Source organism: Mycteria americana, chromosome 5 (assembly GCF_035582795.1).
Source record: "Mycteria americana isolate JAX WOST 10 ecotype Jacksonville Zoo and Gardens chromosome 5, USCA_MyAme_1.0, whole genome shotgun sequence".
NCBI lineage: Eukaryota > Metazoa > Chordata > Aves > Ciconiiformes > Ciconiidae > Mycteria > Mycteria americana.
Window position 1 is genome coordinate 35,040,170 of NC_134369.1, and position 25,248 is coordinate 35,065,417.

General features: G+C 38.7%; 1 protein-coding gene across 1 annotated transcript in view; it reads left to right on the forward strand.

Annotated features, from left to right (window-relative positions):
- COX16 (cytochrome c oxidase assembly factor COX16) overlaps window positions 1-25,248 on the forward strand; it is a 50,305-nt gene continuing 25,057 nt past the window's right edge. The window contains exons 1-2 of the mRNA XM_075502922.1: window positions 1-131; window positions 13,140-13,217. Coding sequence (XP_075359037.1) covers window positions 72-131; window positions 13,140-13,217 — 138 coding nt within the window. The 5' untranslated portion in view covers window positions 1-71. The remainder of the gene's footprint in view (window positions 132-13,139; window positions 13,218-25,248) is intronic.

Here is a 25,248-nt window from a genome sequence, read left to right on the forward strand (position 1 = left end):
CCCCGCCGGAAGCGCTGACACCGGGCCGGAGGCGGGAGGGCGCCGGCCGGGGCCTATGGAGAGGGAGGGGGATGGAGAAGCTGCGGAAGCTGTGGAGGGGCCGCACGATGACCTTCGGGGTCCCCCTGTTGGTGAGCACCGCGGGGGGGGGGCACCGCCACCGGTGAGGAGTAGCGGCCTGGGGGCGGGCCGGTGCGACGCCAGGCCCCGCCCCGGCGGCACCCCGTGGGGGCGAGCGGGCTCCGGGGATGCCACGGTCCTGCCGCCGCCTGAGGGACGGGGGGGTCTGGCCCCCTGAGGGCACGGCCCAGGCCGTGCCCGTCTGCGGAGTCCTTCTGCCGTGCGCTGGGGGGGCAGGGAGGCAGCGTGGGGCCGGGACCCCGCGGGGAGGTTTCTGTGGGTGTCAAGGGGACAACGGCAGGTGAATTTATGCTGGCAGGGAGGAGCAGGGGCATTTGCGTTAGCTGGTGGACGGTGCTTCTGTCTCTCACTCTTGTCAGGACCTGCAGGGGACTGGTGTGTGCCCGGAGAGGAGGTGGAGGAAGGGCGTGAGCCCGGTGCCCCGCTCTGCCCGCAGGGTCAGTGGTGGCCTTTGGAGGTCAGGGATAGGCTTATAAAGCATACTCTGAAAGATATTCCTAACTAAAAGGTGAGGGAAATGCATCTTGGTGTTTTTTCTTTAAAACATTGTTTGTGTGCTTGTCTAACTTTCTTTAGCTTGTCAACCGATTTTAGACCACAGCGGCAGTGTTGGTCTGATAATTTATACATCTAAATAAATGGAAAGAATTTTAGTTAAATGAGTTGATAGGTTATAGTTACAGTTGTGCTCAAAGTGGTAGGTGAGGCATAACTATTTAGAATAGTCGTGGTTAGAAAAGATCAATAAAGTCAAAGGAAGAAAACAAAGTTATAAGACGGACAGCATAATAGATTGCACTTGCCTATCCTAAGTACCTGTGCGCATTAGAAGAAAAATTAAACAACTTAGATGCACTTATGGATAAAAACTCAGGAAGGAAGACAAAAGCAGCAGCCAGGACAGTGTGGTTTCCGTTTATGCAATTCATGTCTCATTTACCATATATACAATTGGTTTAGAAAAAGTAAGCAAATTTCAAGGTGGATAATGAGTAGGGCAAAAGATAATTCCAACATTTTTATAATACTACTAGAGAAATCAGTGTCATCCTCCTCAAATATTCAGCAGCATGCCTCAGGAAAATGGAGTGGTCCAAAGAAGAATAGTGACATTTGTTAGAGTTACAAAAGTTTAAGGCCATTTATTTTAAAGTGATATTACAGAGGTTCTAGAGTAGGGACTTTAAGTGGAAATATTCATGCAATTGAATAGAGTGAAGTATCTTTTCCCAAAATATTGATGAAGACATTTGTAAGAAATGAAAACAGATTTTAAAAAAACAACCAAACCAACAGACTAGTGTGATAATACCACAACTGTATGAATCATTTGTATCAGCAACTCCACTCTCTGATATTGCAAACAACCTCTTCATATAACACCTTTCATAAAGTGATCAAGCATAGTGTTACAGCTGTTTAGATATCCTGCTGCATGCATGTGTACCTAAAAGGCTGTCCAGAACTTTGCTGCTTTCATGCTTAGACTGAATTTATTTTGCTTTCTAATTTTTCATGTAATCTTTTGAGTGCTCTGACATTATTCTTTAGTTTAATAACATGTTTCTTAGGTGTTTAAGGTTGGATATATTTTTAGGTCACAGTCCTATTGTTTATGTAATTACTTGAGGTTTGCTACTTCTCTTTCAAAATGAGGGAAACCTAGGCAGTTTAGTACTCTCCAGCTCAATTTTAACTCCATAAAAGGTTTTGGGAAAATATTAAGTGATTAAATTATAGATACTTAGAGTTGGTGACCTGGTGGAGAGAAAAGTCACCATTGCTTTTCAATAATAAATATATCAGATTTGATATTTGATAGGTTAACTGATATAGTAGGTGAGGAGATGCAACTGATACACAAGATCTTGACTTTGATAAAGCTTTCTGCATTACCTTCCCTGTGAGAATTGCACTTCAGAGAAAGTATGGCAAAGATATGCTTCTTATCATTTGTGTTCTCAAAGGATTGAAAAAATACTATAAAATGTAGTTATCAGGTACCTTTCAATTTGGAAGGTATCTTAGGTGGGGTGGGTCCTCCAAAAATAATGAGGGCTGTAATATTGTGAAAAACAGAAATGTCATTATAAGACACAGAAACTTGTCAAAAGTAAAACAGGGAACTGGACTCTTCCAGTCTACTCAAAGTCCTCAGCTGGAGTAATTTTCCAGGTTTGTGGTGCCATTGTAGAGATGCTGAAGACAAACTGTAAAGTCTAGAGGAGAGCAACATAAAAGATACAACAGACATTCCACCTTTAAGAAATGCTTGAAGGAATTGACTTAGTTTATTTTAGAAAAGTCTGAGAAGTTCTGTACATCATATATTGAGAGTGGTGATTGCTTTTCATAGCTCGGGAAAGAAGTACCAAAATAAATGAGCTTTAGATCAGATGTTAGGAAAATATTACTCTTAGTTAGGAAAGAGCACTCGTGATACATACTTAGGGTTTTTAAGGAGAGGTTGAACAACCATCTGGCAGCAATGGCGTAGATTTTCTCAGTTCTGCTTCAGTGCTGGAGCTAGGACTTCAGCTTCCCAGGCCAAGGTAGACCTGTGGTTGTCCTTTTGGCCCTCCTAGTGTTTTTGCATGATTTGCCATAGGTCATAGCAGAAATTTTTGAGACTGGTTTCTTTGACTTTGTACTGCCTAATTTCATTCCATTTCTGTTACCGCTGAGCTCTTTCCTCCAGAGACAATATTATATAGAGAAATATTCTATTATATTTCTTTCCAGGGTTTCATGTCTCCCTGCCTTAAAATTATTCTCCCCTGTGAATACTTCAGAATGTTTCTGTGTTGCTGCCCAAAGGCTTCCCAAGGAGTAAGAAAAAGGAAAATTCATGCAATTCTTGTCAGTTCCCCAGCTGTCCATTGAACTCTGAAAACATCTCTGAAGCTGAACAGAATTGTGCTAAAAGATCAATTACAGCAAAAAAGACACTGAATCTGTGCACAGAATCAGAAGGACCATGCCTTTGTAACCCTTTAAATTCTGCTGAATTTGTTGATAATACTGAAACCAAAGGTTTCTGTTAGATTCTTGCATCCTGTACATAGTTTTTTTCACTAGACAGGTACAGGACTTTATTCTTCAGTACTGCTGGACTTTTCATCAGTACCATATTTGCTCCCCCACCCCCCACCCCCCCCCCCCAACGGCTTTCATATCTTCCCTTCTTACACTGCATATTTGAATGAAAAATCCCTCTGCCACTTTTTCTAAAGGCTCCAAGGTTAAAGAGATCATAATTCAAAGACAGATGAGTGTCTCATTATACACACACATGCACAAATATATATTAAAAGTATTTCTTACTTTTTAGTGTAAATTATCTTGATCCTTTTTTCTTTGTTCTTTTGGGCTTGGGGCTGTTAGAATATTTCAGCGCAGAAGGAATTTTCTTGGTTGATCTTTAAACCTCAAACTGACAACAGCTTTCGGAGTAAGATGTGTAAATCACAGTTTTCAGTCATACTTTCTCAGAAGATAAGAGTGTTTCTTTGTGAGCACCAACAAGACTCTAGGGGGTAGGAATTAAACCTGCAGGAAACCTTGATTTGTGAATGTTTCTTTAACTCTGTAAACTTCGCAGATAAGATATCTCTGCGTGGCATAAAACACTAAGCATGCAGGAGAGAGTGATGTAACCTGGCATAGAATATCTTAACAGCTTGAGTGCTACAGGGCGAGTAGTCCTAAAGCATTGGTAAAGGTGGTAACATCTGTGTAGATGTTGGGTTGAACTCCAGTGACCTTACAGATGTATCTGTAAAATTTGCTGTTATGATGGAAGGCTGTGCCACCTCTGTGGTAACTTAAACATCTTTGTCAGCTATATTGACATCTCTGTTTCCTATCATGATAGTGGAAACTCTTTCTTTATCACATGAAGCTTAACTTACTAGTCTTCAGGATACTTCAGGATACTTGGTTCTGTTATGGAAGAAGAGCTTCAGTCACTGCTGCTTTATATTCCACAGTCAACTCTACCTGACCAAAAGGGATGCGTCTATCAATGTCGTATTGCTGCCGTGATGCTTCTAGAAAATCTTGAGAGAACAAGGCTCTTTGGAGGCTCTTAGTGGATCCAGTGTCATACCTTTCTTATGAGACACTGAACATGCAAGGTTATTTCGCTAGTGCAGTTAGAATATTTGAGGGTTGCTGGAAGCTATTTTTTCAGACAAGTATAAATGGTGACTCTAGGTCACTGAGGAAACGTGTGGACTTCAAAATTGCAAAGCAGTAACAGTTTTAAAACACATGTTAAAAAGACATTATTTCATATGCTCACACCACTTCCCAAAACTTGTGTTTGTGGTTCTGTCTGATTCTAGGCAAGGATCTTTCGTACTCTCTTAAGCTGCAAAATGAATGTATAGACGCAGTTCTAGTTCTGCTGTCAACACGTTACAAGGGAAAAATTAAATTCTGAGGATCTGAAGTGGCATCTTAGCAGTCAGAAAATATGGTCTGTGGCTCATTTGGTGATTTTTATTGGACACGTAAAATAAGTATATTGCACTACATATGTAGTGCTGCAAGTTTCAAATTCGCAGTATGTTGTGGCATTCTCCATATCTATAGCTGTAGATTTTGACTTCTTTTTTCTGTTTTTTTTTTCCCTCATCCTGTAATGACTGTACTTTTTTTTACAAGTACTTTGCTTCCCCTTCTGGATCTTGCCTTTGGTGTTTTATGTGCTGTGCCTAGTGTTGCCAAAAGAGAAGATGGAGGTAGCTTGGAACAGTGAAAGATTTTTCTGTGAATAAACATGTTTCTAAAATCTATTTCCATCAGTGTTTATGCACACAGACTGTACTACAATGCCATCTACATTGCTGCCTTGAACAGTGCAAGTTTACTTTGATAAACACTTTGTCAAGAGACGCCAAGAATGCATGTCATGTACAGGACAAGAAAAAAGGTCAGATTAGAGAGAGTCCCTACAATGCTGCAGCAATGTGGTCAGTGCTTCCAGGCACCATTAGAGAAGGTCAGTGGCATCTCAGGCCCTTGTTAGTGAACCAGTTGTCTCTCAACCTTTTTGAAACAAAACAAAACAAAACAAAAACATTTCCCAGACATCAGGACATGAAATTACATGTCTGTGGATTAGTTTTGTTCACTGGTGAAGTCAGGGTCATCTGGAAGCCATGACTAAGGCTCAGAAATGTTTTGCAAATATTGTGAAATGGTGTTTTATTGTGCTGTGAGTCACTGAACATGAAAGTTTTACAGGGTTAATGGGTAGGGAAACTATGTTTTTGTCACTTAAATGTATTTAAATAACTAAGATCCCAAAGATTTCTTTAAATACAACTTTCCTAATTCATTTCATAAAAAGCTGCTGAATTCTGAGTCCTGGGGTATGCTGAATACAAGGCACACTTTTTTTTTCCCATGGATTCTGGAGGATCTGTCCATAAAAGATGACATGAACACTGAGAAATATGGAAAATTCTTCTCAGGAGTAATCACGTTTCTGAGATCTATTGTTGCCATCAGTGTCTATGTGTAGAAACTCTTATTACATTATCTTCTGCTATGTTTGAAAAAGGAGTACTACAATCAGCATTTTTCACTTTTAGATATGTCAGTGTTATTGTTAGCATCATTCACATTATCGCCTTGAACAATTCATAATACTGAATTGCAGGACTTTTATTAGTACCTATTACTTCATGTAACTTTACAATAAAATTTGACATATGCAGAACAGTTGATTTAAATGTTAATATGCTTTTGAGAGATGAATAGAAGTTAACATTTACTCATGAGAAGAGAATTCTGACTTCTAATATTTGTAGATAAGTTGAGATTGCCTGTAAAAGTCACAGGTATTACATTTGTAGCCTAGAAAAGCAATAAATACAAAACTGTTTTTAGAATTTTAAAATGGTTGCTCCCAATCAACGAATCACAGAGTGTTGCTTTTATGGTTCAATGACTTGTATTCTAAATATTGGCTATCTAAGCTTATGATGAGATATGTCTTCGACTTCTGCTGCGCTTCTGCTTTGCATCTCCTGTTCATCTGTGTGTGTTTGAATCCACAGCGGAGTATGGAGCTGTTCCAGACAAAACCACCCCCTGGAACTGTTTGTGCCGGAGTGGAAGCCAGCGTGTTCAAGCTGAATGGGCTTCTGTGGACTCCAGTTTGTGCAGTCTGGATTAGTTGACTTCCATCTTTTGGTTGACTGTCAGGCCTTAAAATTTCTGAGCTCATCTTTTGAATCAACGCCTTAAACTTTTCTTTTGATTCTTAATCTTTGAATACTGTTTTCCAGATAAATGTTAGACAAACAAATAGGCACTCTTTAGTATTCCAGATTTCTCCTCTGTTTCATTTTAAAACATACAGAGTGTATTTGCATTGCTTAATGCTGGTAGAATGGACTCATCTGGCACTCAGGGGAACTGAGGTTCTGTGTTGAGCCTCAGAACAGGAACATAAGTACAGACTTGCCTATTTTCACTTTTTGTGTTTAGTCCTGCTCTAAGTCTCCACCTTCAAGGGGTGGTGAAGGTAAAGATGTAAGATTAATATTTACTCTGTAGTACATTTCATCTTCATCCCCTGTCCAGTGTTGTCAATAGGGAGTATTACTTGACTAGTAGTGGTTTCTTTTTATGTTCTTTACTGCAGGTTTCAGTTTATTGCTGTTTTGAGCTGGGCCTAACACATCACAAGAACACCAGGTTGCCATGAGATGTAAACAGTTTCTTATTGTAGTGTACCTTGGCTAGAATTGAACCTGTGAGTAATGGGAATGATAATTTTAATAAGGAATTGAAATTGTGGCCTTTAGAAGCTTATGGTGAAAGAGAAGATGGTGTTCAGAAACTGCAGCTTGACCACCATGGCAGACTTCGATTTCAAACAGCTGCAGCTGCTGAGTGAAATTCCCTTGTCATCTGACCAGCCCAAGCAATGTGTGTAATGCAAAATGACAATGCTGTGGCTGAAAATGCCCTTTTTCGCTAATGCTCACGCTGAGGAACATATGGGTTTCTGTCTCTTCTGCATTGTTCTTAAATTGGTTTCTATTAAATGCATTTTCTGTGCTTTCTGACCTGTTATGAAATGGACATTTTAATAAAAAAAGGTTTTGTTTTCTTCCTAAGACACTGAATAGTAGCATTGAAAGGATACAGACAGTTTTTGTTGTACTCTGGCCTGTAGCCATTCGTATTTGCAATCTTTAAAATCCTTGCTTTGAACATACTCTATACTGAGCCAATTAACCTGATACCTTCGGTCAAGTTTAATATTCTGCACAGAGTTCTACGTGCTGTGAAAACTACACTCTTCTGCTTTATCAGTCAGTTATGATTGGCTCCAGTTTATATCAGCTGCTGTCCCGGGTTGCCAGCATGGCATCCATGTGGTCATCTGCTGGCATATTTCATCCATTTTGGAATGTAATGCAGTTCAGTCTTTCTACAATTTGTGAATTCTAGCATAGGCATTAAATCAGTGCATTCTCTTTCTTTGTTGTGCTTTTGAACGAAATAATTACTAAGGGATGCATAGTTTGGGTTTCTGTTTTTTCCCCAAAGGAGGCCTCTGATCTGAACTAAAAATGATTTCCATTTGTTGCAGACAAGAAGAAAAGGTAGACCCTCTTCTGCTCCCATCGGGGGTGGGGAGAGGATTTAGTAAGTTTCTGAGAAGAAACTTCTGCACTGTTTTTCTCTCTTCTCAGCAGTTTCAGCGTTAGAGCCAAGTGCTGGAATGGCTCTGGGAAATAAACTCTTGAGAGTTAAAGCTGGCAGAGGGGGGCGCTTCAGGTTAAGATGACTTGCCTGGGCCTTTCCTGGGACTGGCAGTTTGCCCTGCTACTTTATTTAGGGAACAAATAAGAGACTTGTCTTCTGGGCTGTCAGATTGCCATCTTTCACCAGTCTTGCACTGCACATATGACAGTTCTTTAAAAAGGAAACCCCAAACCCCTTTTTACCAGGATCACTGCAAACTAAAATAAAATCATTCACATGACTCTTCTAATTTTGAAGCTCCTGATGAATAGCTGGAGGGTTTTGCAGCAGCACTCTTGAAGAAGAGGCTAGAAAATTATCATGTTCCTTCTCCAGTGATATGTATCATAACGTTTTCCACCACTGCATAGTCTGCGTTGCCAGCACTAACTATTGTGATTTGGTTAATTTAGGGATTTATGACAAATGTAATTTAGGAATCTGACTTTCACAATTGGTACTGTAGCAGGAATGGCTTTCTCTAACAACAGGGACGCCTGTAATATGGCAAATTGCTGGTGCTGCCAGAGAAATAGTTTCTTGTTATTTTGTTAACCCAAGGAACTGAAGATGACTGCTTTAGATTATGCAGGAAACTAAAAAAGTAGGGATCTGCTGTAAGTCCCAAGTTGTTCTGCTGTTATGAGTCCTCAGTGAACATCTCACTGTAGTTGGTGACAAATACAAGTATTTCCCATCCTAAGATGCAGTTCAAGGGATCAGTCTGATGCCATCCATAACTGATTGCATAACATACTTCCCAATGGAGAAGTGAACAAATAGAATTTTTAAAAGAATGTTATTAAAGAGAATTTTGTGTCATTTTTTTACATAAAACATTTACTGAGGTTGCTGATTGTATATGACAGATGGTGCTCTTATGTCACATCCTATCTTTCATTTTGTTTTGCAACATGCAAGTCTTCCATGCATACATAATTGCATTACAACATTGTAGGGTTTTTTTTGTGTACTCACTGAAACATAAAGGAATAATCCAATGTGAGATCTGTAATGGGGGGTTGTGGTAGCAGTGCTGTTAAGCTGTTTGCTTTGGCGTTAAGTGCTGGCTAACTAGTATGTTTTATGATTTTTGCCTTCTTAAGGTAAACTTCAGGTGTGAAGGACAAAGTGACAAGTTATTTATCATTTCATCAATCTGCTGAATGCATTCAAGTAACTAGACAGATGATGTTCACTACATAATAACATTTTTTGCTTCACATTCTGAAGCACATAAAACAAATAGTTCCCTCACAATGAAAGAATGCAGGTATATTTGAACTTTCCAGCTTGAGTGCTCTTCAGATGCCAATGTCTTAACATTTTATAATGTCAATTAAGTATCTGTATGATTCTAAAATTGGAATGAAGAAAAATATATCTTAATTTTCATTATATGTGGCATTACTTTTCCCCTTTCAGTTAACCGGAGAGTGAACTTGAGCCTGACTTCATTAGAATATTGCAAACCTAACTGTTCTATTTATATGGCATCCTGAATAGCTTCTACTGTCTCTTTTATGTCTGGACTAGTGGATGGAACATACTGGACTTCACTATTGCCCTTGGCTTGCATTGAGCAAATTCATCCATTGTAGTGCTTTTTTAACTGAAGAGTGTTTTGCAAGGAATGTAGAGAATATCTCTATTTTACAAATTGGGAAACTAGAAATGTATGTGAGAGACAGAATATGCAAAGCCAACAAGCTGATAATGTTGCTGGAATTTTTAACTTGAGTCTTATCCCACTTCTAATTATTTTGACTGTTTGTATATATGCATTCTTCCCTTTAAATACAGTTAACTTAAATGAAAGTAGTGAGGACATCTTCCCTCATAATGCAAAAAAGAGAAAGGAAACACTTAAACCAAGGCTAATATTTCCACTCAATGCATTGTCAGTTGCTGAGCCCTTTATTACTTTTAATGCTATTATAGTTGCATAAACTCATTTATATCTTCTTTTATTGGCTTTTGAACAGTTTTCAAAAATCTAATTGAATAGCTGTCCATTGCTGCTCTGGCTTTTGTAGATCAAGGCAATTCATGCTCAGGTTTGTCAGCTAACTCTATTGACATGCTGTTGGTTGATTAAATAAGTGCTGAATATGACTGATTCTGGTCTGGTTTTGCAGTGAAGTCTTAGACATCATGTTTTGTTATTGAGAACATTGGTCAAGTAAAATTGTAAACATATTATATTTTTGTGTGTGTTCTGCGCTTTTGAAAATTATTTAATCCTAACCTTCCAGCATTACACTGTGTAATATTTCAGTGGCATTTGTGATTTCTTACAGCATCAATGTGGTTTGACTCTGACAGAGCCTAACTGATGTTTCATCCTAAGAAAAATCAACCGTTGTGCTATTGGAAGTGTAAAGGCAACTATACTGGTAATGCCTGATAAGCGAAATGTGCCAACTTGCCAGGCTAGTTATACTGCTTATGCTGTATGAAGAGCAAAAGTACATCAGAAATCAAGTGGGTTTTTTCCCCTTTAGTATTATAAAGGTGATTTGAGTAAAATTACAGTCTTAGGCCAAAAGCTGTCTAAAGGAACCGAGAGGTGTGTGCATATCAACTTCTTTGTCGTGTGTATAGCTGCAAATGTAAAATGCACTGTATAATAGATGGTTGCTGTCAAACAAGTGATAGGATGTGATGAGACAAAATGAGTAGCACGCCTTATTTCATGCAACAACCTTCTACTTGATTTCTGTTAGTTAGAGTGTACATTACATAGTTTTAAATGATCAAAGCTAAAGAATGTAGTATTTCTTCTTTAGCTTGGAGCACGGCTTTGTAAGCCACAGTGGACCTTTTCATTATGTTAAATAATAGTTGGGTTATGAGGACAGGCCACTTAAAAGTCTTCCACTTTGTTCATATTGCATCTCATAACAGTATATACTTCATGCAAGTTTGTTGTTGGGCAAACTAATTTTTAATTGATGTCACAAGTAATTGCTACTTTCTGCCTAGTTTAACAACTGTGTACTGAACCATTCCCAGTGCAGTTGCTTTTGCCCTGCCATAGCCACTCTTTGACAACATGCTAATATACACAAAGGCAGTAACTTGTGGTTTGTAACAGCTGTAAACTTGTCTATAGCACTTCTGATTTCTGTTCATTAGGAGTCAAAGTTTGTTTAAGTTAACTCATTGGCTGTTAATTAACATAATACTTGTTATGAGTTAAAGAAGATCAGCTAATGAAAACTTATGCTGAGGTGTCAACCATATTAAAATTCAACTATAGTCTGATCCTCGAGACTTACGGCATTATGTGTTACCGTATCTTCAGCTGACAAATCTTCTGCTTTGATTGAATAAATCTTGAATAATTTTCAGGTTCTTTTTAACTATTTTGAATACTTTATTTTCTGTTTCCTGTTATTCTTTCTTACGAAAATACTGACACATGAGGAAGACTTTTTTTCCCCTCCCTTTATACAAATACCTTTTTATCTGTTGTGTATTTTAATGATTCAATATTTGCAAGAGCATCATTAATTTCTTGAACAGTTATAATACAAGTATGGTGCCATCCAATTTTTGGTAGGTCAAATTTCTAGTGGCCAGAAGTTAACTTGCTGCCACATGATGATTTTCTGATGGGCTTTCTGAAATCAGAGTTCTGTGGCCTAGCAGTTGGATGTTTGTATCACAAAATTTTGGTCTATTTGTTTGTAATTTTCAGCTAGATTCTTAGGCTTATGGAAAGGGCCAGGCCAGAAAGAAGCTGTGAAGCCTTTAACTCCTGCCCATTGGTGAAGGGTTCCCTGTTCTGTGAACAGAGCACATTAGTTCCTGGGTACCAGTCTGTAATATACCAGCATTTAAGTGTATATGTGGAGTGCATTCACATGGTTGTGAGTAGTTTTACCTGCTTGATGGGAAATTATGTAGTCCTGCAATTTTTAGAAGGAATAGATGTAGAAGGCTTTTTTTTTTTTTTTTTTTTTTTTTTAAATTTAAATTCAATGAATATGGCTTTGTGGCCTCAGTGACCTGAACTTTGGATGGCATACTTTTTGGAAAAAACATACAGTTTGACTACCTGTGCAGCATAATTATAACAATTCTTGGACACAGGCCATTGCTGCAAACCTAATACGTAGCAAGAAATCAGCCAGCATTGCATAGAAAATAGTTACCAGCGCAGCAACAGCCTGTAGTGAAGGAGTGTAACAGCAATATGGTGTGATAAAATAGGGTGGTGTTGGGGTTGTTTGTTGGTTTTTTTTTCCCCACTCAAGTCATTAGAGCTTCCTCATGCTTCCACCTTCCTTAGATGTGCATCTCTACATGTGAATCCTTTTGGCCTCCTGTGCATCTGCCTTAACAGAGAACAGCAGATGGAGTCTGTCAGGTCAGAGCAGGAGCAAGAGGCCTGATTCTTCCACGGAGCAGCTAGATTTCTAAGCTAGTTTTCAAGTCCTTAATGGTGTTTGTTAACAATACTCGATCTTTTGGTTGGTCTGTCCATTTTTAATGGTAAAAATACATAGAGAGTTTTATGATATCTCTCTGTCAAAAGAAAGAATAATTTATTGATTTCTTTATGTGGATGTGAAGGGGTTTTTCTTCCCATTTCTCCCTTTATTATTCTTGTTCATAGGCTTCACAGGTGTGGAGGGAATTGCAAGACAACTAAGGAGGCAATAATAAAAGTGCAGGTGTGCCAGATATGATTTCTTAGCCTATGTGATAATGTGTCATTGAACCACAGCTCCAATCAGCTGGTCTGTTCAGAAGCTTAATTAGATCTCTTACCCACAGACATCAGAGTAAGTCAACATGGCATTGTTACTTCCCCACAGGGTTTGAAAATTATGAGAATAAATCCTGTGGCAGTGAAGTAAAGGTTCCTTTGCTGCAGTTATGTCAGGAAGCCATATGGGGAGGGAAAAGAAGGGGTAAGAGGAGAGGAATTCCCTAGAAAATGTGAGTAATGAAGCAGCTGTCTTTGTACGAAGGAGGAAATTTGTGAAATCCACGCCCAGAGAGTGGAAGAAGGCTCTGACTTTACATATACTCCCTTTTCTCCTATACATATCTTCCAGTTGATTATTTTCTTCAGTTCCTGGTGTTTCTGTTGGAAGAATAGTAGGGTCCCTTGGTAAATGAATTGGGTCAGTATGCAAAGTGTTCTTTGTAAGTATGCATAGTGTTCTTTTTCTTAGTAGTCCTAACACGTCTGTTTTCATTTTGTTGTTTTTCAGCTATATCTTGTTGGAGGATCTTTTGGACTCCGTGAATTTGCTCAAATAAGATATGATGTCCACAAACTACATGGCAAGGTAGTTGAAATGGTTTTCTTTACTTTTTCATTTCATTTTGCATACATACTGTCTTCTAAAGGACTGCTAGGACAAGCAAACTGTTGGTATGGGGGATTTGCCTTTCGCCACTGGGCCCTGGGCTACAGCTGAGGCTCTTAGGCAGTGAGTAGTGTAGGTAACAATAAAGGGGCTGACGTGATGATGAATCCTTTTACCGTCTGTGAAGTGGATCAACGTAAATAGTAGAAAAATTTTGTTCCTTTGGTTGATTATAAGTGGCAGTTCTGAATCCCAAGAAAGAAGTGAAGCACATCTGTAAGGAGGTTACTACAAAGATATTGTAATAGATTTAGACTGAGAAAATGTATTTTAAAAGGTCTGTTTTCAAACAATACTTGGCATTGAGTATATAATGTTAGATGTTTTTTGGGACATGGCTTTGCATTGACTGAGATAAGCAGATACCTTTAACATTGTGCTACATCCTGTTCTTTAAGCTCTGTGAAAGAAACAAGAGCTCGTCTTTACTCGGTATGTCAGAATGTACTATATGGAAGAAGCCTTTCTTTAAACAAACTGGAAACCTTCTGAATGAGGGAAATAGCTTGCTTCGTAGTGCTACTTACGCCTCCAAGGGTAACACTAGTTCCAAATTGTATAGGAAGAGATCTGAAAGGAGCATGTCAGTTCAGCAGAAAGTAATATTGGCTTGCTTTCCGTAACTTTGTAATATGCAGATCTGCCATTGCAATGCAGAGAGGCTTTCTGGTCTCAGTGCTGCTGACATGCAGATGGCATGAAGCTTTTTTTAAATACTGTATGGCACTTTATATAAAAAATATTTGTGTAAGACTCTGGACACTGTGGCTTTCTACTGTGGTCAAATCTTTGAGATCCTGAGCTGTTGAGAGTTTGGAGACCCCCTTGTTTTGTCTTAGAGTCTTGTTGTGGGCCATCTAAATTAGTTTAATCATTCCTCATTGTTCCTTGTGTTGTATACTGTGCTGGTTTTGGCTGGGATAGAGTAAATTTTCTTTATAGTAGCTAGTATGGGGCTATGTTTTAGATTTGTGCTGAAAACAGTGTTACTAATACAGGGATGTTTTAGTTGTTGCTAAGTAGTGGTTATACTAAATCAAGGACTTTTCAGCTTCCCATGCTCTGCCAGGTGCAGAAGAAGTTGGGAGGGGACACAGCTGGGACAGCTGACCCCAACTGACCAAAGGGCTATTCCATACCATATGGCGTCATGCTCAGTATATACAGCTGGGGAAGAAGAAGGAAGGGGGGGGACATTTGGAGTGATGGCGTTTGTCTTCCTGAATAACCATTACGTGTGATGGAGCCCTGCTTTCCTGGAGATGGCTGAACACCTGCCTGCCCATGGGAAGTAGCGAATTAATTCCTTGTTTTGTTTTGCTTGTGTGCATGGCTTTTGCTTTCCCTATTAAACTGTCTTTATCTCAACCCATGAGTTTTCTCACTTCTACTCTTCTGATTCTCTCCCCTGTCCTACTGGGGGGGAGTGAGCGAGTGGCTGTGTGGGGCTTAGTTGCCGGCTGGGGTTAAACCATGACACGTACCTAGCTGCGGCCTTTGAAGCACCATGTGGCCCACTCCTGCTCAGTCATGTATTTGACATAGCCCATAGACAGGGGAGAGTAATCTTACAAATCTTTTCTCCAGTGCTGCCTTCCGTGTAGTTATTTTCTATTAGTCCTGGGCTTTTAGGACCAGTTGGAGCTTTTAAGTTTTTCTCCAACCAGATGGGGATCACAACAGGGGCAAGAATTTGCCTGTTGTGTTTCTGTCAGTTTTTTGGTCAAATTCATACTCGGTGAATTACATTTGGCCTCCATGATCTGCCCTGTGACCACAGCCCAGGGAAAAAAAACGGTAATAGTTGTGCTTGTTCAGATCTATAAGGCTCCTTGTCCCAGCATTTATAATCAAGTGAAGCATCATCAACTTAGACAGTAGTACATGAAAGCTCTGAGGGGAAGCTACTACACCCTGGAGTTCTTAAGCTCTGAAAAGCTAAAAGAGGACATCTGGGTTCTGCTCTAACCAGTATTACTTAAGGCTGCAGCGTCTCTTTTTTGTGTTTTCTTTTTCTTTTCATTATGATTTTATTTAGGCATAGATGAAATTTCAATAAAGAACAATGCAGTATTGGCTGAGAACTAGCAACACCAACTTTGGGCTCGTTCGTACACAGACAAATCAAAGCAATGTGTTCCATTAGTTTCTGTTTCTATGTCCATAAAAATAGTTAAGGGCCATTCTAGTTCATTAAATAAGACATCAAAAGAGATTAGAATGTATTTTAACTGATAAAGAGAAACAAACCTCGTTTAAAATGTACATGAAAATCAAGAAAAGGACATTAAGTAATTTAAAAGCGCTATTAAAAATCCTGATGGTCATAACATCTGTTTAATTTTTCACTGGTTAAAATGTTTTTGTGTTGGAGTAGAATATGCCTTTCTCATCTAACACACTTTGACTAACGAAAGTTCTTACCAGAACAGGGACAAGTGCTCCTTTTGGGGGGTTGGGCAGTTATATGCAAATTGCAGTAGGCAATAAAATAAATAGGATTTTGTTGTTACAGTTGCTCCTTTGGAATAATAACAATATTTAATTAAGTAACACTTCATACAAGGAGCTCAAAAGACTTTCACAGAATTTAAATGAATTAAGCTTCATAGCCTTACTGTCAGAAAAGGCAGGATTATTATTTCCATTTTACTGCTGAAAAAATGGAGGTTGTAAAAAGTTAAGCAACCCATCCAAAAGTAGGCTAGGATTTGTAATACCTGAGTGCTTATCTTTTTTGATCATATTTTAAGGATGTGCAACTATAGCATGCCCTCTTTTGCAACCATGACTCGTAAACTTGTTTTCTTTCTAATTCGACTGCTAGATAGACAAGACTTGTGGTATATCTCTACTACATTTCAAATGCTAAACTATGATCCCTTCCGTTTGAAAGTATTCATCCTTTTCCTTTTTCAGTCCAACCATTCTCATTGTCCTGAGAGGGAAACCACGTTAGTAGGCAAGTTCTCTGTTGACAGTGGTATTTCGAAGGAAGCATTATAGTAGAACTAGTGTCTGTGTTTCAGTGTCTAAGGGGTTAACTGACACTTTCTCTTTGTATCTTTGTGGCTTAATGAGCAAAAGCTGCATTAGTGATAATGCCTATGTTATTGGTGTCAAACTGGCTTTTGAAGGACGTTCCTTGATAAAGGAATTAAAATTCAAGAGAAAATAGTTGTTTGGACTTTTGGGGGAGTATAGTTTGGTGGTGATGCATTGGGCTGGGGCTAGGATTAGTTAGGGTTGGGAGAGCGACAGAGCCTAGAGCTGTAGCTGGAGTGGGGCTGGGAAAGGGCTGCAAAAGGAATTCTGTCCTCTTGTTTGTTTGGGCCGTGGCTTGGGATCTTGGGCTAAGGCTCAGCTGATGTGTAGAATAGAGAGACAGAGCCTAGAGCTGCAGTTGGAGAGGGGCTATTAGCATCCCAAGAACAGATGTTTTATCCATTCAGAATAGCATATTTGGATATCAGGGCTTTGTATATGCCCATCTCTTGCAAAAGCAAAAAAACATTTTGGGTACACCTTAATTTACTCAGGATACCTAAATCAGTCATATTCCCTCAGCACACTGAATGTTCTGTGTTTAAAGTGAACTTACGCTGAGACTTATTGATGTAAATGCTTATTTATACTAGTCAGAATTCTCCTGAAACTAATCAAGGATTTCTCCATTATCTATTGTTGCCAAAATGTCCATTAATGGAGAAATCATTAAGTTAGGTAATTGTTTCTTTTCTGGGAAGAATTTATGCAAATCAAATTGGTTATAGAAAACCAGGTATGCTTACGGGAAAATCATGGGGACTTAATGGAGGAGAAATGAGTAGGTTAGTATAGGCATCATTCCAAATGTCTTTATTCTCAAATAGAAAACTAGACTCTTTCTTTGTCTTGCTTCTCACTGTGTATGTAAGAGATGCTTATTTAAGGAGTGTTTTTACAGAAAATGTGACTTCTATTAAATATACAGAAAATGTTTCAAGTATATTATAATAAATTATTTTTATTTACTGTGTGCCCATTGTTGTCATTCAAGGCATGGGAGAGACTTGCTGATTCAGATTTAATTTTGGATATAAGAATCTTGGACATGTGGAATGGTCTGTACTATTGGCTGATAGTTACTGTAGAGGATTGAAGAGAAGCAGCATATTAACTGCCTGGGAAAATCTAGGCTTTTTGGCCATAAGCAAGGCATTTAGACTAATAAAATAGAGTTTGTAAGCTCCAAAACTGCTTTGTTGAAGAAGTATTATTGTGAGGCAGGTTCTCAGAGTGTGGGGAGGGGACTGGACTGAGCAAGTTCCTCCAGGGTAACATGCAGCAGAAGCACTTCTAGGAAGGCTGGAATTTCTAGGTCATTTTGTCAGGAAACAAAACATCAATTAACCTTTGAAGTCTGCAAATAGTTCCTGCTGTGGATTATGTACGACAGTGTTACTATACTGACCTCTTTAGTGTTTACAAACTATGTAGATTGTGTTTACTTTTCCTTTGTCATATGTAAAGTGAGTGCACCCCAAAAGTAGAAAGCTAAGAAATGAGAATAATAATGTTTTCTGTCTTACTGAGGCAGAAAGTAGAGGCAATGAAGAGTCAAAATGACAGAATTTCAATCTTTTCTCCTACATAGTTTTACACTTGAATCAGCTGGTGTGCATTGAAATATGTATGATGATTGTGTGGCACTCCGGAGTTAAACTCCAGTTGAAAATGAAAATCCATGACCTGTTCTTTCAGAACACCATCCTCTACGAGCAATAAAACTGTAAACCCAGAAAGAGTATAAAAGGAGTGATGGTGGTGGTATGAAGCATACTCATTAATAAGTGTGCTAGGATTGTAAAGCTTTCTTTATGCAGACTGAGTAGATTGCCTTTAAAATTTCTGTAAAGGGAATGGCAGTGTTTTAAGCTCCTTAGCTAATCTTTTTGACCAATTGACTGGCATGTAATTACCCATGAGACATTGCTTATAGATACCTGCAAGGTGTTAGTGTTGTCATTGTCAGTTCTCATTTATTGCATTTACTTGGTGTCTTGAAGACCTAACTCATGAAATGGTATAACTGTGAGGATCTCAGCTTTCATTTTATAATCCTAGACCTTGGAGTTGGGAAGAAGAGCACATATGGTTTGTAGAGGATTATCCTGGAAGCTTTGCTGTCCTTTGAAAAAGAAAATAATGAGAGGTGGAAGAGAAAAGAAGGCTAATACGATGACTCAGGACACTCTGACATTTTACTGGTTTACAGCTGTTCTCATAATTTGGCTTGATAGTGATTTAAGTGTGTTGACTGTCTGGTTGGTTATACTCAGTATTACAGTTTTAGAATATTATTGGTGGGTCCCTGGTGTCGTCCTTTAACATCGTGTCGTGAAGCTCATGAATGGGTGTCAGGGGACCCACAGCAGCATACGATTTAAATAAATTCCACTGATCTCATTGGAAATTTTATTTCCATCTTGTTCAGGTTCTTGCTTTAGTTCCCTCCTCTACCATGGAGCTCCTCTCTGCCTATGAGGAAGTCACTGAATTTTAGTGAATCTCACTTTCTCACTCTGTAAAAGGGAGATAATTATGCTGCTCTACTTTACATAGGGAACAGGAAAGTTAATTAATTCAAATAGAAGGAGTTATTTAAATTCAAATGAGTGTTTAAAAAAATATTTCTTCAGGTGAGATCCATTAATTCAAGTGTTTTGGGTCAGGGTGAAGTAGTTTAGGAGGAAACAGGAGCAGAGAACTGACCAGTTTCCCTGAGGCCTTTATATCAGGGGAGAACATAACTGGCATTTGCCTCAGGAAGGTCCAGGAAATCAGTCCAGCATTTTCTCATTATTATAAGTGGATAGTCGAGAAGTAAGTGGTATCTGCCTATTAGAATGCTGTTGTGTTGCAGTTGAAACATTACTGTGGTTCACAGTCATACTGCAGTTTGTTTCAAACCGTTGAGTTGAGATGGTGACAACTGCAGCCAGCACAGTGTTTAAATGAGGTTGCAACATCCACCCAAAAAGGGCAATAAATTTGCAAGTGAATGGACAAGACTATGCTGTGTTGCTGGCTGGCCCGTTCATATTGCTGTCATTATGTAAACTAGCTCAGGTATGTCTACAGGAGTTGCACACAAAGGCATACCCTGAAGTATTACATCTAAAATTGTCTGTTGATTATTGCTTCTATTTTAGCTGCCTACGAATTCCACCTAGATAGGATTTCTGTGCCCCAGCAGAAGTTTGGTTTATTTTTTTGGTTTGTTGTGGGTTTTTTTTCCCCGAAAAAGAAGCATTACAGAATGAAATGTAATTTAAAAGGTTATTGTAAAGTTAGTATGGTTTCTGAACAATCTGTCATGTTTCTATATGTCACATCATTTTCTTCCTTTAAATAATGTATTCCATGTGAGGTGAAGATTTTAAAACAGAATCACCTAAACTTCTGAATATGTTTGTAGTTAGTATTTAAAATTACACAGATAATGCTATTTTTTACTTATAGTTGTGGAATGTCAGCAGATTGTCCCCATCATTAAACATATTGTGAGCTACTAGTGCTAGATAGAGCTGCTTTACTGCAAGCTGTCTTGTTTGTCTTATTTGAGGACCTGCATCTGTGTTAGAAAACAATATTTGCTCTATTTGCAAAGCTGTCAAAGATACCAAGAATTTAACTGAGATAGCAAACAGTATTGTAGCTGGATGTAAAGGTGTGTTTTTCACTTTCTTCCCCCAAATTGTTCAACTGACTGAAAATTGCAAGGTATTTTTATTGCAGTTCTTAATGGATAAGCATCCATGCTTGAAATCATATTACACCTCGCTGTGCTCAAAGATCATAAGTCTGAGCAAAACTTGACTGACTTCACCATTTCAAGGAGTAATCTGGATAGGCCAAGTCATTGTGAGTGGACTGGACTGGCAAGCCCATGGTGGTGTATTTTGTTCTAATGACAACTAATGGACTTAACGCTATTGCTGCCAGCTCAGGTCGTTCCATGCACTCAGTTATCTTCTGTGTTCTACAGGCTTTCTGCTTGATTTTGTTCCAAATGGATTGACGCTCATCCTCTAGACTTCCTGGTGTGCCAAGACCCTCTACCAATGCTAAGATCAATTTAAAATAACACTGTATTACTAAAAATACTCTAAATGGGTTATTTGTAGTTCCTAATGAGTTAAGGAAGTGAAATTCAAACACTCAGTATCTGCTCAGCTAAATCTAAATGTATGTTTGTGGTGCTGTGCACTAAGTCAGGGATTCGTCTTGCTTATGCTTCCATTGTCTTAAATGAAATGCCTGGTTTGAGATAGCTATCCAGGCAGGCCGTATAGATGGTTTGAGAAAGAAATGCCCCCATAAGATGCTTCATTCAATTTTAAAATACATGCTTGAGAAAGATGTTGTTCTCTTTTGACCGATGGAAGAGTAGAGAGATTGAGCTCAACATTTTATTACCACACTTCAGTGAGATGAGTACCATCCTTAGTGTATGAATATATTTATATTTAATTTGACCAGGGAATGGTAGGTGAGATAAACGTCTGCCTAATTTCAGGTGCAGATGAGTTAGGTTTTTGGACACATCTTGAAGCGGGATTTATTTTCTCTAGAAATGCCCATCTCTATTCAGCTGACTGTAGGAGGAGCCTAAATAGAGACTTTATGCTTCAAGTCAAAAGTTGAGATGGCTAAAATCAGGTGAGATGAAGCCCACCCTAAATTTTCTTTCCCTGGAGCTTCACTGGCAAACTAGCAGGTGGCTTGAAGGTAGAGGAACTCTTATGTAATCTGTTGTTTGTGTCTGAGGTATTATGTGATTCTGGAGAGCTTCCTCCATGATTTCATAGGAAGTTGTATTAAAAAGATCCTGTTTGATTTGAGTGTGAACAAAATAAAATCAAAATATCTTTAATTGGTGTGGTGGAATTTTTTGGATGGGCAAGTTACCTTTTCTAAACTTGTCAGCAAGGGAACGTGGAATCATTTTAGCAGCTGTTACTGAACTTGGAAGAATAATTAAGTCTTCTCATCTAGCCTTTTAGCATTTATTTATTTATAAATGCATCTTCATGCGTTTAATTGGTTTCAGTAAGCTAATTACACAAGCACAGTATGGCAAGGGATTGATGTTGATGATTATTGTTTTCTTTTTTTTTTTCCTTAAGCAGGTCAGGTTGGCCTGAGTCTCTAATGAAGACAAACTTTGGCTAATTTCCTTGTGTAAGTAGATTTAGTTGATTTTCAAAGACTAAATTCATTAATGAGCTTGGCCCTAGGTCCTCCAAAAATTAAGAAAATGGTACACTGAAATGTTGTTTGGTGCTTTAGAGAATGTGAGAAGCATACATTTATGATTGCTTATAGGAAAAAAAAAAAGATCTTTGTCAGTCATTTATCTTTATAGAATGAAGCACATTTTGCTAAATTAAAGCAGACCTTGCTTTCAAGCATGGCCTGCTTAGTGGAGGGTTTTAGAATTGGATGTTAAGTGAGGCAGCCTGGGTCCTGATTGATGGCTAAGCAGGTACCCTTATAGTGTCTTTGTTTTTGTTGGCAGGGGGAAACTGGAACTTGTTACATCTTTTGACCATGGTTCAGCATCATCCAAGGTAGTAATTTCAGTCCTGCAATATGGCACAGAAATGAAAGGGTAGCAGAGCTTTTCATACTCTGTATTGTGGTGGTACCAGATGTTCAGACGTCAGTTTTCTCTTTTGTTTCAGTTCAGTCCAGAGGGATTGCATAGAAATGAACTCTTTATCCAAGCTATTCTTGAAGATTTTGAGGTTCAGCTGCTAGTGTTGAGTTCATGTTTTTGCATTGATTTCAGCAAAAAATAATCAATTTTGCTTGAGCTCAGATGACTTCCCCACTTTGTCTCTAAACAGCTGCTTACTGAATTTGCTATACCAGACAGAGGTATATGTTTTTGTTTTTCAGACATCCTTTCAGTTTAGCATATTAACCACCATTTTTCTGTAAAAGGCAAATACAGAGTCGGTCTGGGGTTCAGTAAGATTTTTTTTGCTGCATTCTGAGGCTGACATTGTGTGTATGCTTTTGAATGGTTTCCAGTGATTGGATCCACCTAGACCCACTGCTTATTGTCACCACAAACAGCTTAAAGCACTGTAGGGCAACCTGGAGATAAGGTACTGCCCATAACTGCCCTTTCATACCATCTTGTATCAAGTTGGAAAAAAATGAGACCAAGGCTGTCTAGCCTGTTCTTATAAAACCAAGAGACCTGTCAATACCAGAAGACTTCTGTTAATAACCTGAAACAAGTATGGGCTCTCAAAATCACAATATGGTTGTTAAAAGTTGGGACAGTCTTATTAAATCTGGATGTGATTATGTTAATAATAGTAATACAGAGATTATTTTGGTAATATGTGTGTTCACTGATGAAGAATTAAAGCTGTACTAATTTTTAACTTTGAAATATCTGGTTTTTAAATGAATCTTTAGTTTCAGTCTTGTAATATTGTGCCAGCATAACTTTTTGCAATGAATATGAAAATGCATTGTTAATGATACTGAGTTTGGCCAGAGACCCTAAATAATAATATTCAGGGTTTCCATGGTAAAGTGTTTCACTAAATCCTGGTCAAGCTTTTTTTATAAGTTTTTTTAATAAAGAAAAGCCCTTACCTATCAGTTTCCATGTATGCAGTGGTTACTACTACTGTAGAAATCACAGGGTTTTTCGGCCATCCATGCTAGGATGTCATGCTGTATCCTATGTATAAGGATACATTAATAAACATCATTGAATCAGAAAAGGCATGTGTCTCAGAGGCAGAGAGGTCTTGTGCCTTTTATAAAGATTGGAAAAATTGACTTAAAGTTTCAGGGGCTTAGTATCTGTCTAAATCTAAAGTTTTGATTCTTAAAAATTCCATTCTGCGGCTGCCTGGATGTGTATCGCTTTTGGACTGAAGATCCTTTATGTGCCTAAAACTCTGCTGTCGGCCAAGCTCTCTACTACCATAGTTTTCATGGTGCTGCATAGCTTGGCATCTATTAAATATATAGAAAATCTTTTAGGCTCCATTAAATAGATGTTCCTCAATCTATGTTAGCTGAGATGTGAGCACTGCTAAGTGAGCTGTTGAGTACAACTTGTGAGGCTTCATACAAAATGGCCATAGAAGTAGGGATGCTGCTTCCTGTGACTTGCTGGTTCAGCCAGAGGGCAGGTACCTAGGATGTGGATGAGAATTTCAAGGCACATCTTTCTCTGGGAAACAAGCAGTAACTGTAAATTTGTAGATTGCCTGGAGCTGCAGGCATTATCAGCTTTCCTTTTTAAAACTCATCTCTGTATGGAGTAGTTAAGAAAATGGAAGAATGAGGGAGAAAAAGTGATTGGGACCTAGTGGTTAGGTTATATATGTGAAGTAGGGGAAACCTGGTTTTTAATTCCTATGCCATTTAGAATTTCTTTATTTTTATCGGATGAGTATTCGATATTAAACATCTTGAAGCTGGGCCACCTTTTTTCAGGGCATTGTTCTTTCTCTGAAATGAGGGATTTGTTCTTTTTCTTTAAAACAAACAAACAAAACCTGGTCCACCTCACTCTGAGATGGCTAAAGACTATGAATCCTAACTGGAAGGAGGTATCTTCTCAAATCTCAGGACAAGTTGTCTAGTACTTAAAGATGTGGGATGAAGACAAACTCTTTCCTCTTGCCTCTTTGTAGTTACTGCTGCTGTAATTGCTGCCCAGTGTGTATTCCCTTTCTAAGCATCTACATCTTCCCTTGCCACCCCCCCCCCCTTTTTTTTTTTAATTCCAGAAGTCTAATTCAGGCTGTGGATTTTGTTGCACAACCAGGTTCTAGGTCCCTGTAAATCTAGTTCTGAATCTTCAGATGTGTGTAATAACACATATGTGCCCATTGCTATTTACCTATCTTGAAGTAGTAAATACCTTGATGGCCCTATGCATTGTTCCAGCTTTCTCATATGCGTATGCAAGTTGTGGATGCACTTAGAAGATTGCCTTAGAGTGAGTGCTTCATGTGAGGGCTCTCATATTTATGTCCAGGAAATTCAGGACAGAATTTGGACCCTATCTGGCACGTCTTACTCAGGAGTACTCAGTAAAGGGAGCATGCTAGGTATGTTCTGCACACAAGGTAACTCTTTGTTTGGATGCACGAAAGTCCCGGTGGATATACACTGTCCAGAATGTCCAAGCATGAAGCAGCCACATTAGAGCTACCACCTGACTATGCTGCCGAGCATCTGGAAATTCCAGGGAAATGGCCAAATTGGTCTTTTTTTTTTTTTTTGCCTGGACAGAATTTCTGTGTGGAAAAAAGGGCAGTGTCTGGAGAAACCTGGGCATCTGGCAGCTTTAACTCAGATTATTGAGCTTCTCTGTGATGAAATACAAAATAGAGTGCAAGTATGAAGAGTTCCTTTTTTAAACAGAAGCCATTTTTCCATTTCATAATCCTTGATGGTGTTTCTGTTGTCAAGATTAGATTCAGATGAAGAGAAGGTTATTAACTGGAGAAACTCATTCTAATGCCATTGCAAGTGGAACTAATTTCAGTACATAAAATGTTGATAGATTTCAGATTTTTACATTTTGTATACTACCAAGAATTCTGTTTGGTTGCTTTAAATCCTGTCACAGTGCCACAATTAATTACTAGTATTTTCGCCTTGCAATTGAAGTGATTACAAGTGTGTAATTTAGCTTCAGGCAGCTTTTAGCCAAAACATAATTTAATATCCAGCTGTTTTTCCCCTCACCTCCCTCAAGCACCAGAAGACATCTAGCTTTCCAGACTTATCTTGTGAAGCCAATATCCATGGTGTCACCAGATTGAAGCTCAAACAGAAGTACTGGAGTCCCAGTCCCTAGACCAGGATTTTTTGCACTTCTTGACTTGCAGATCACTACAGTTTTTACCAAGAAAGTGTT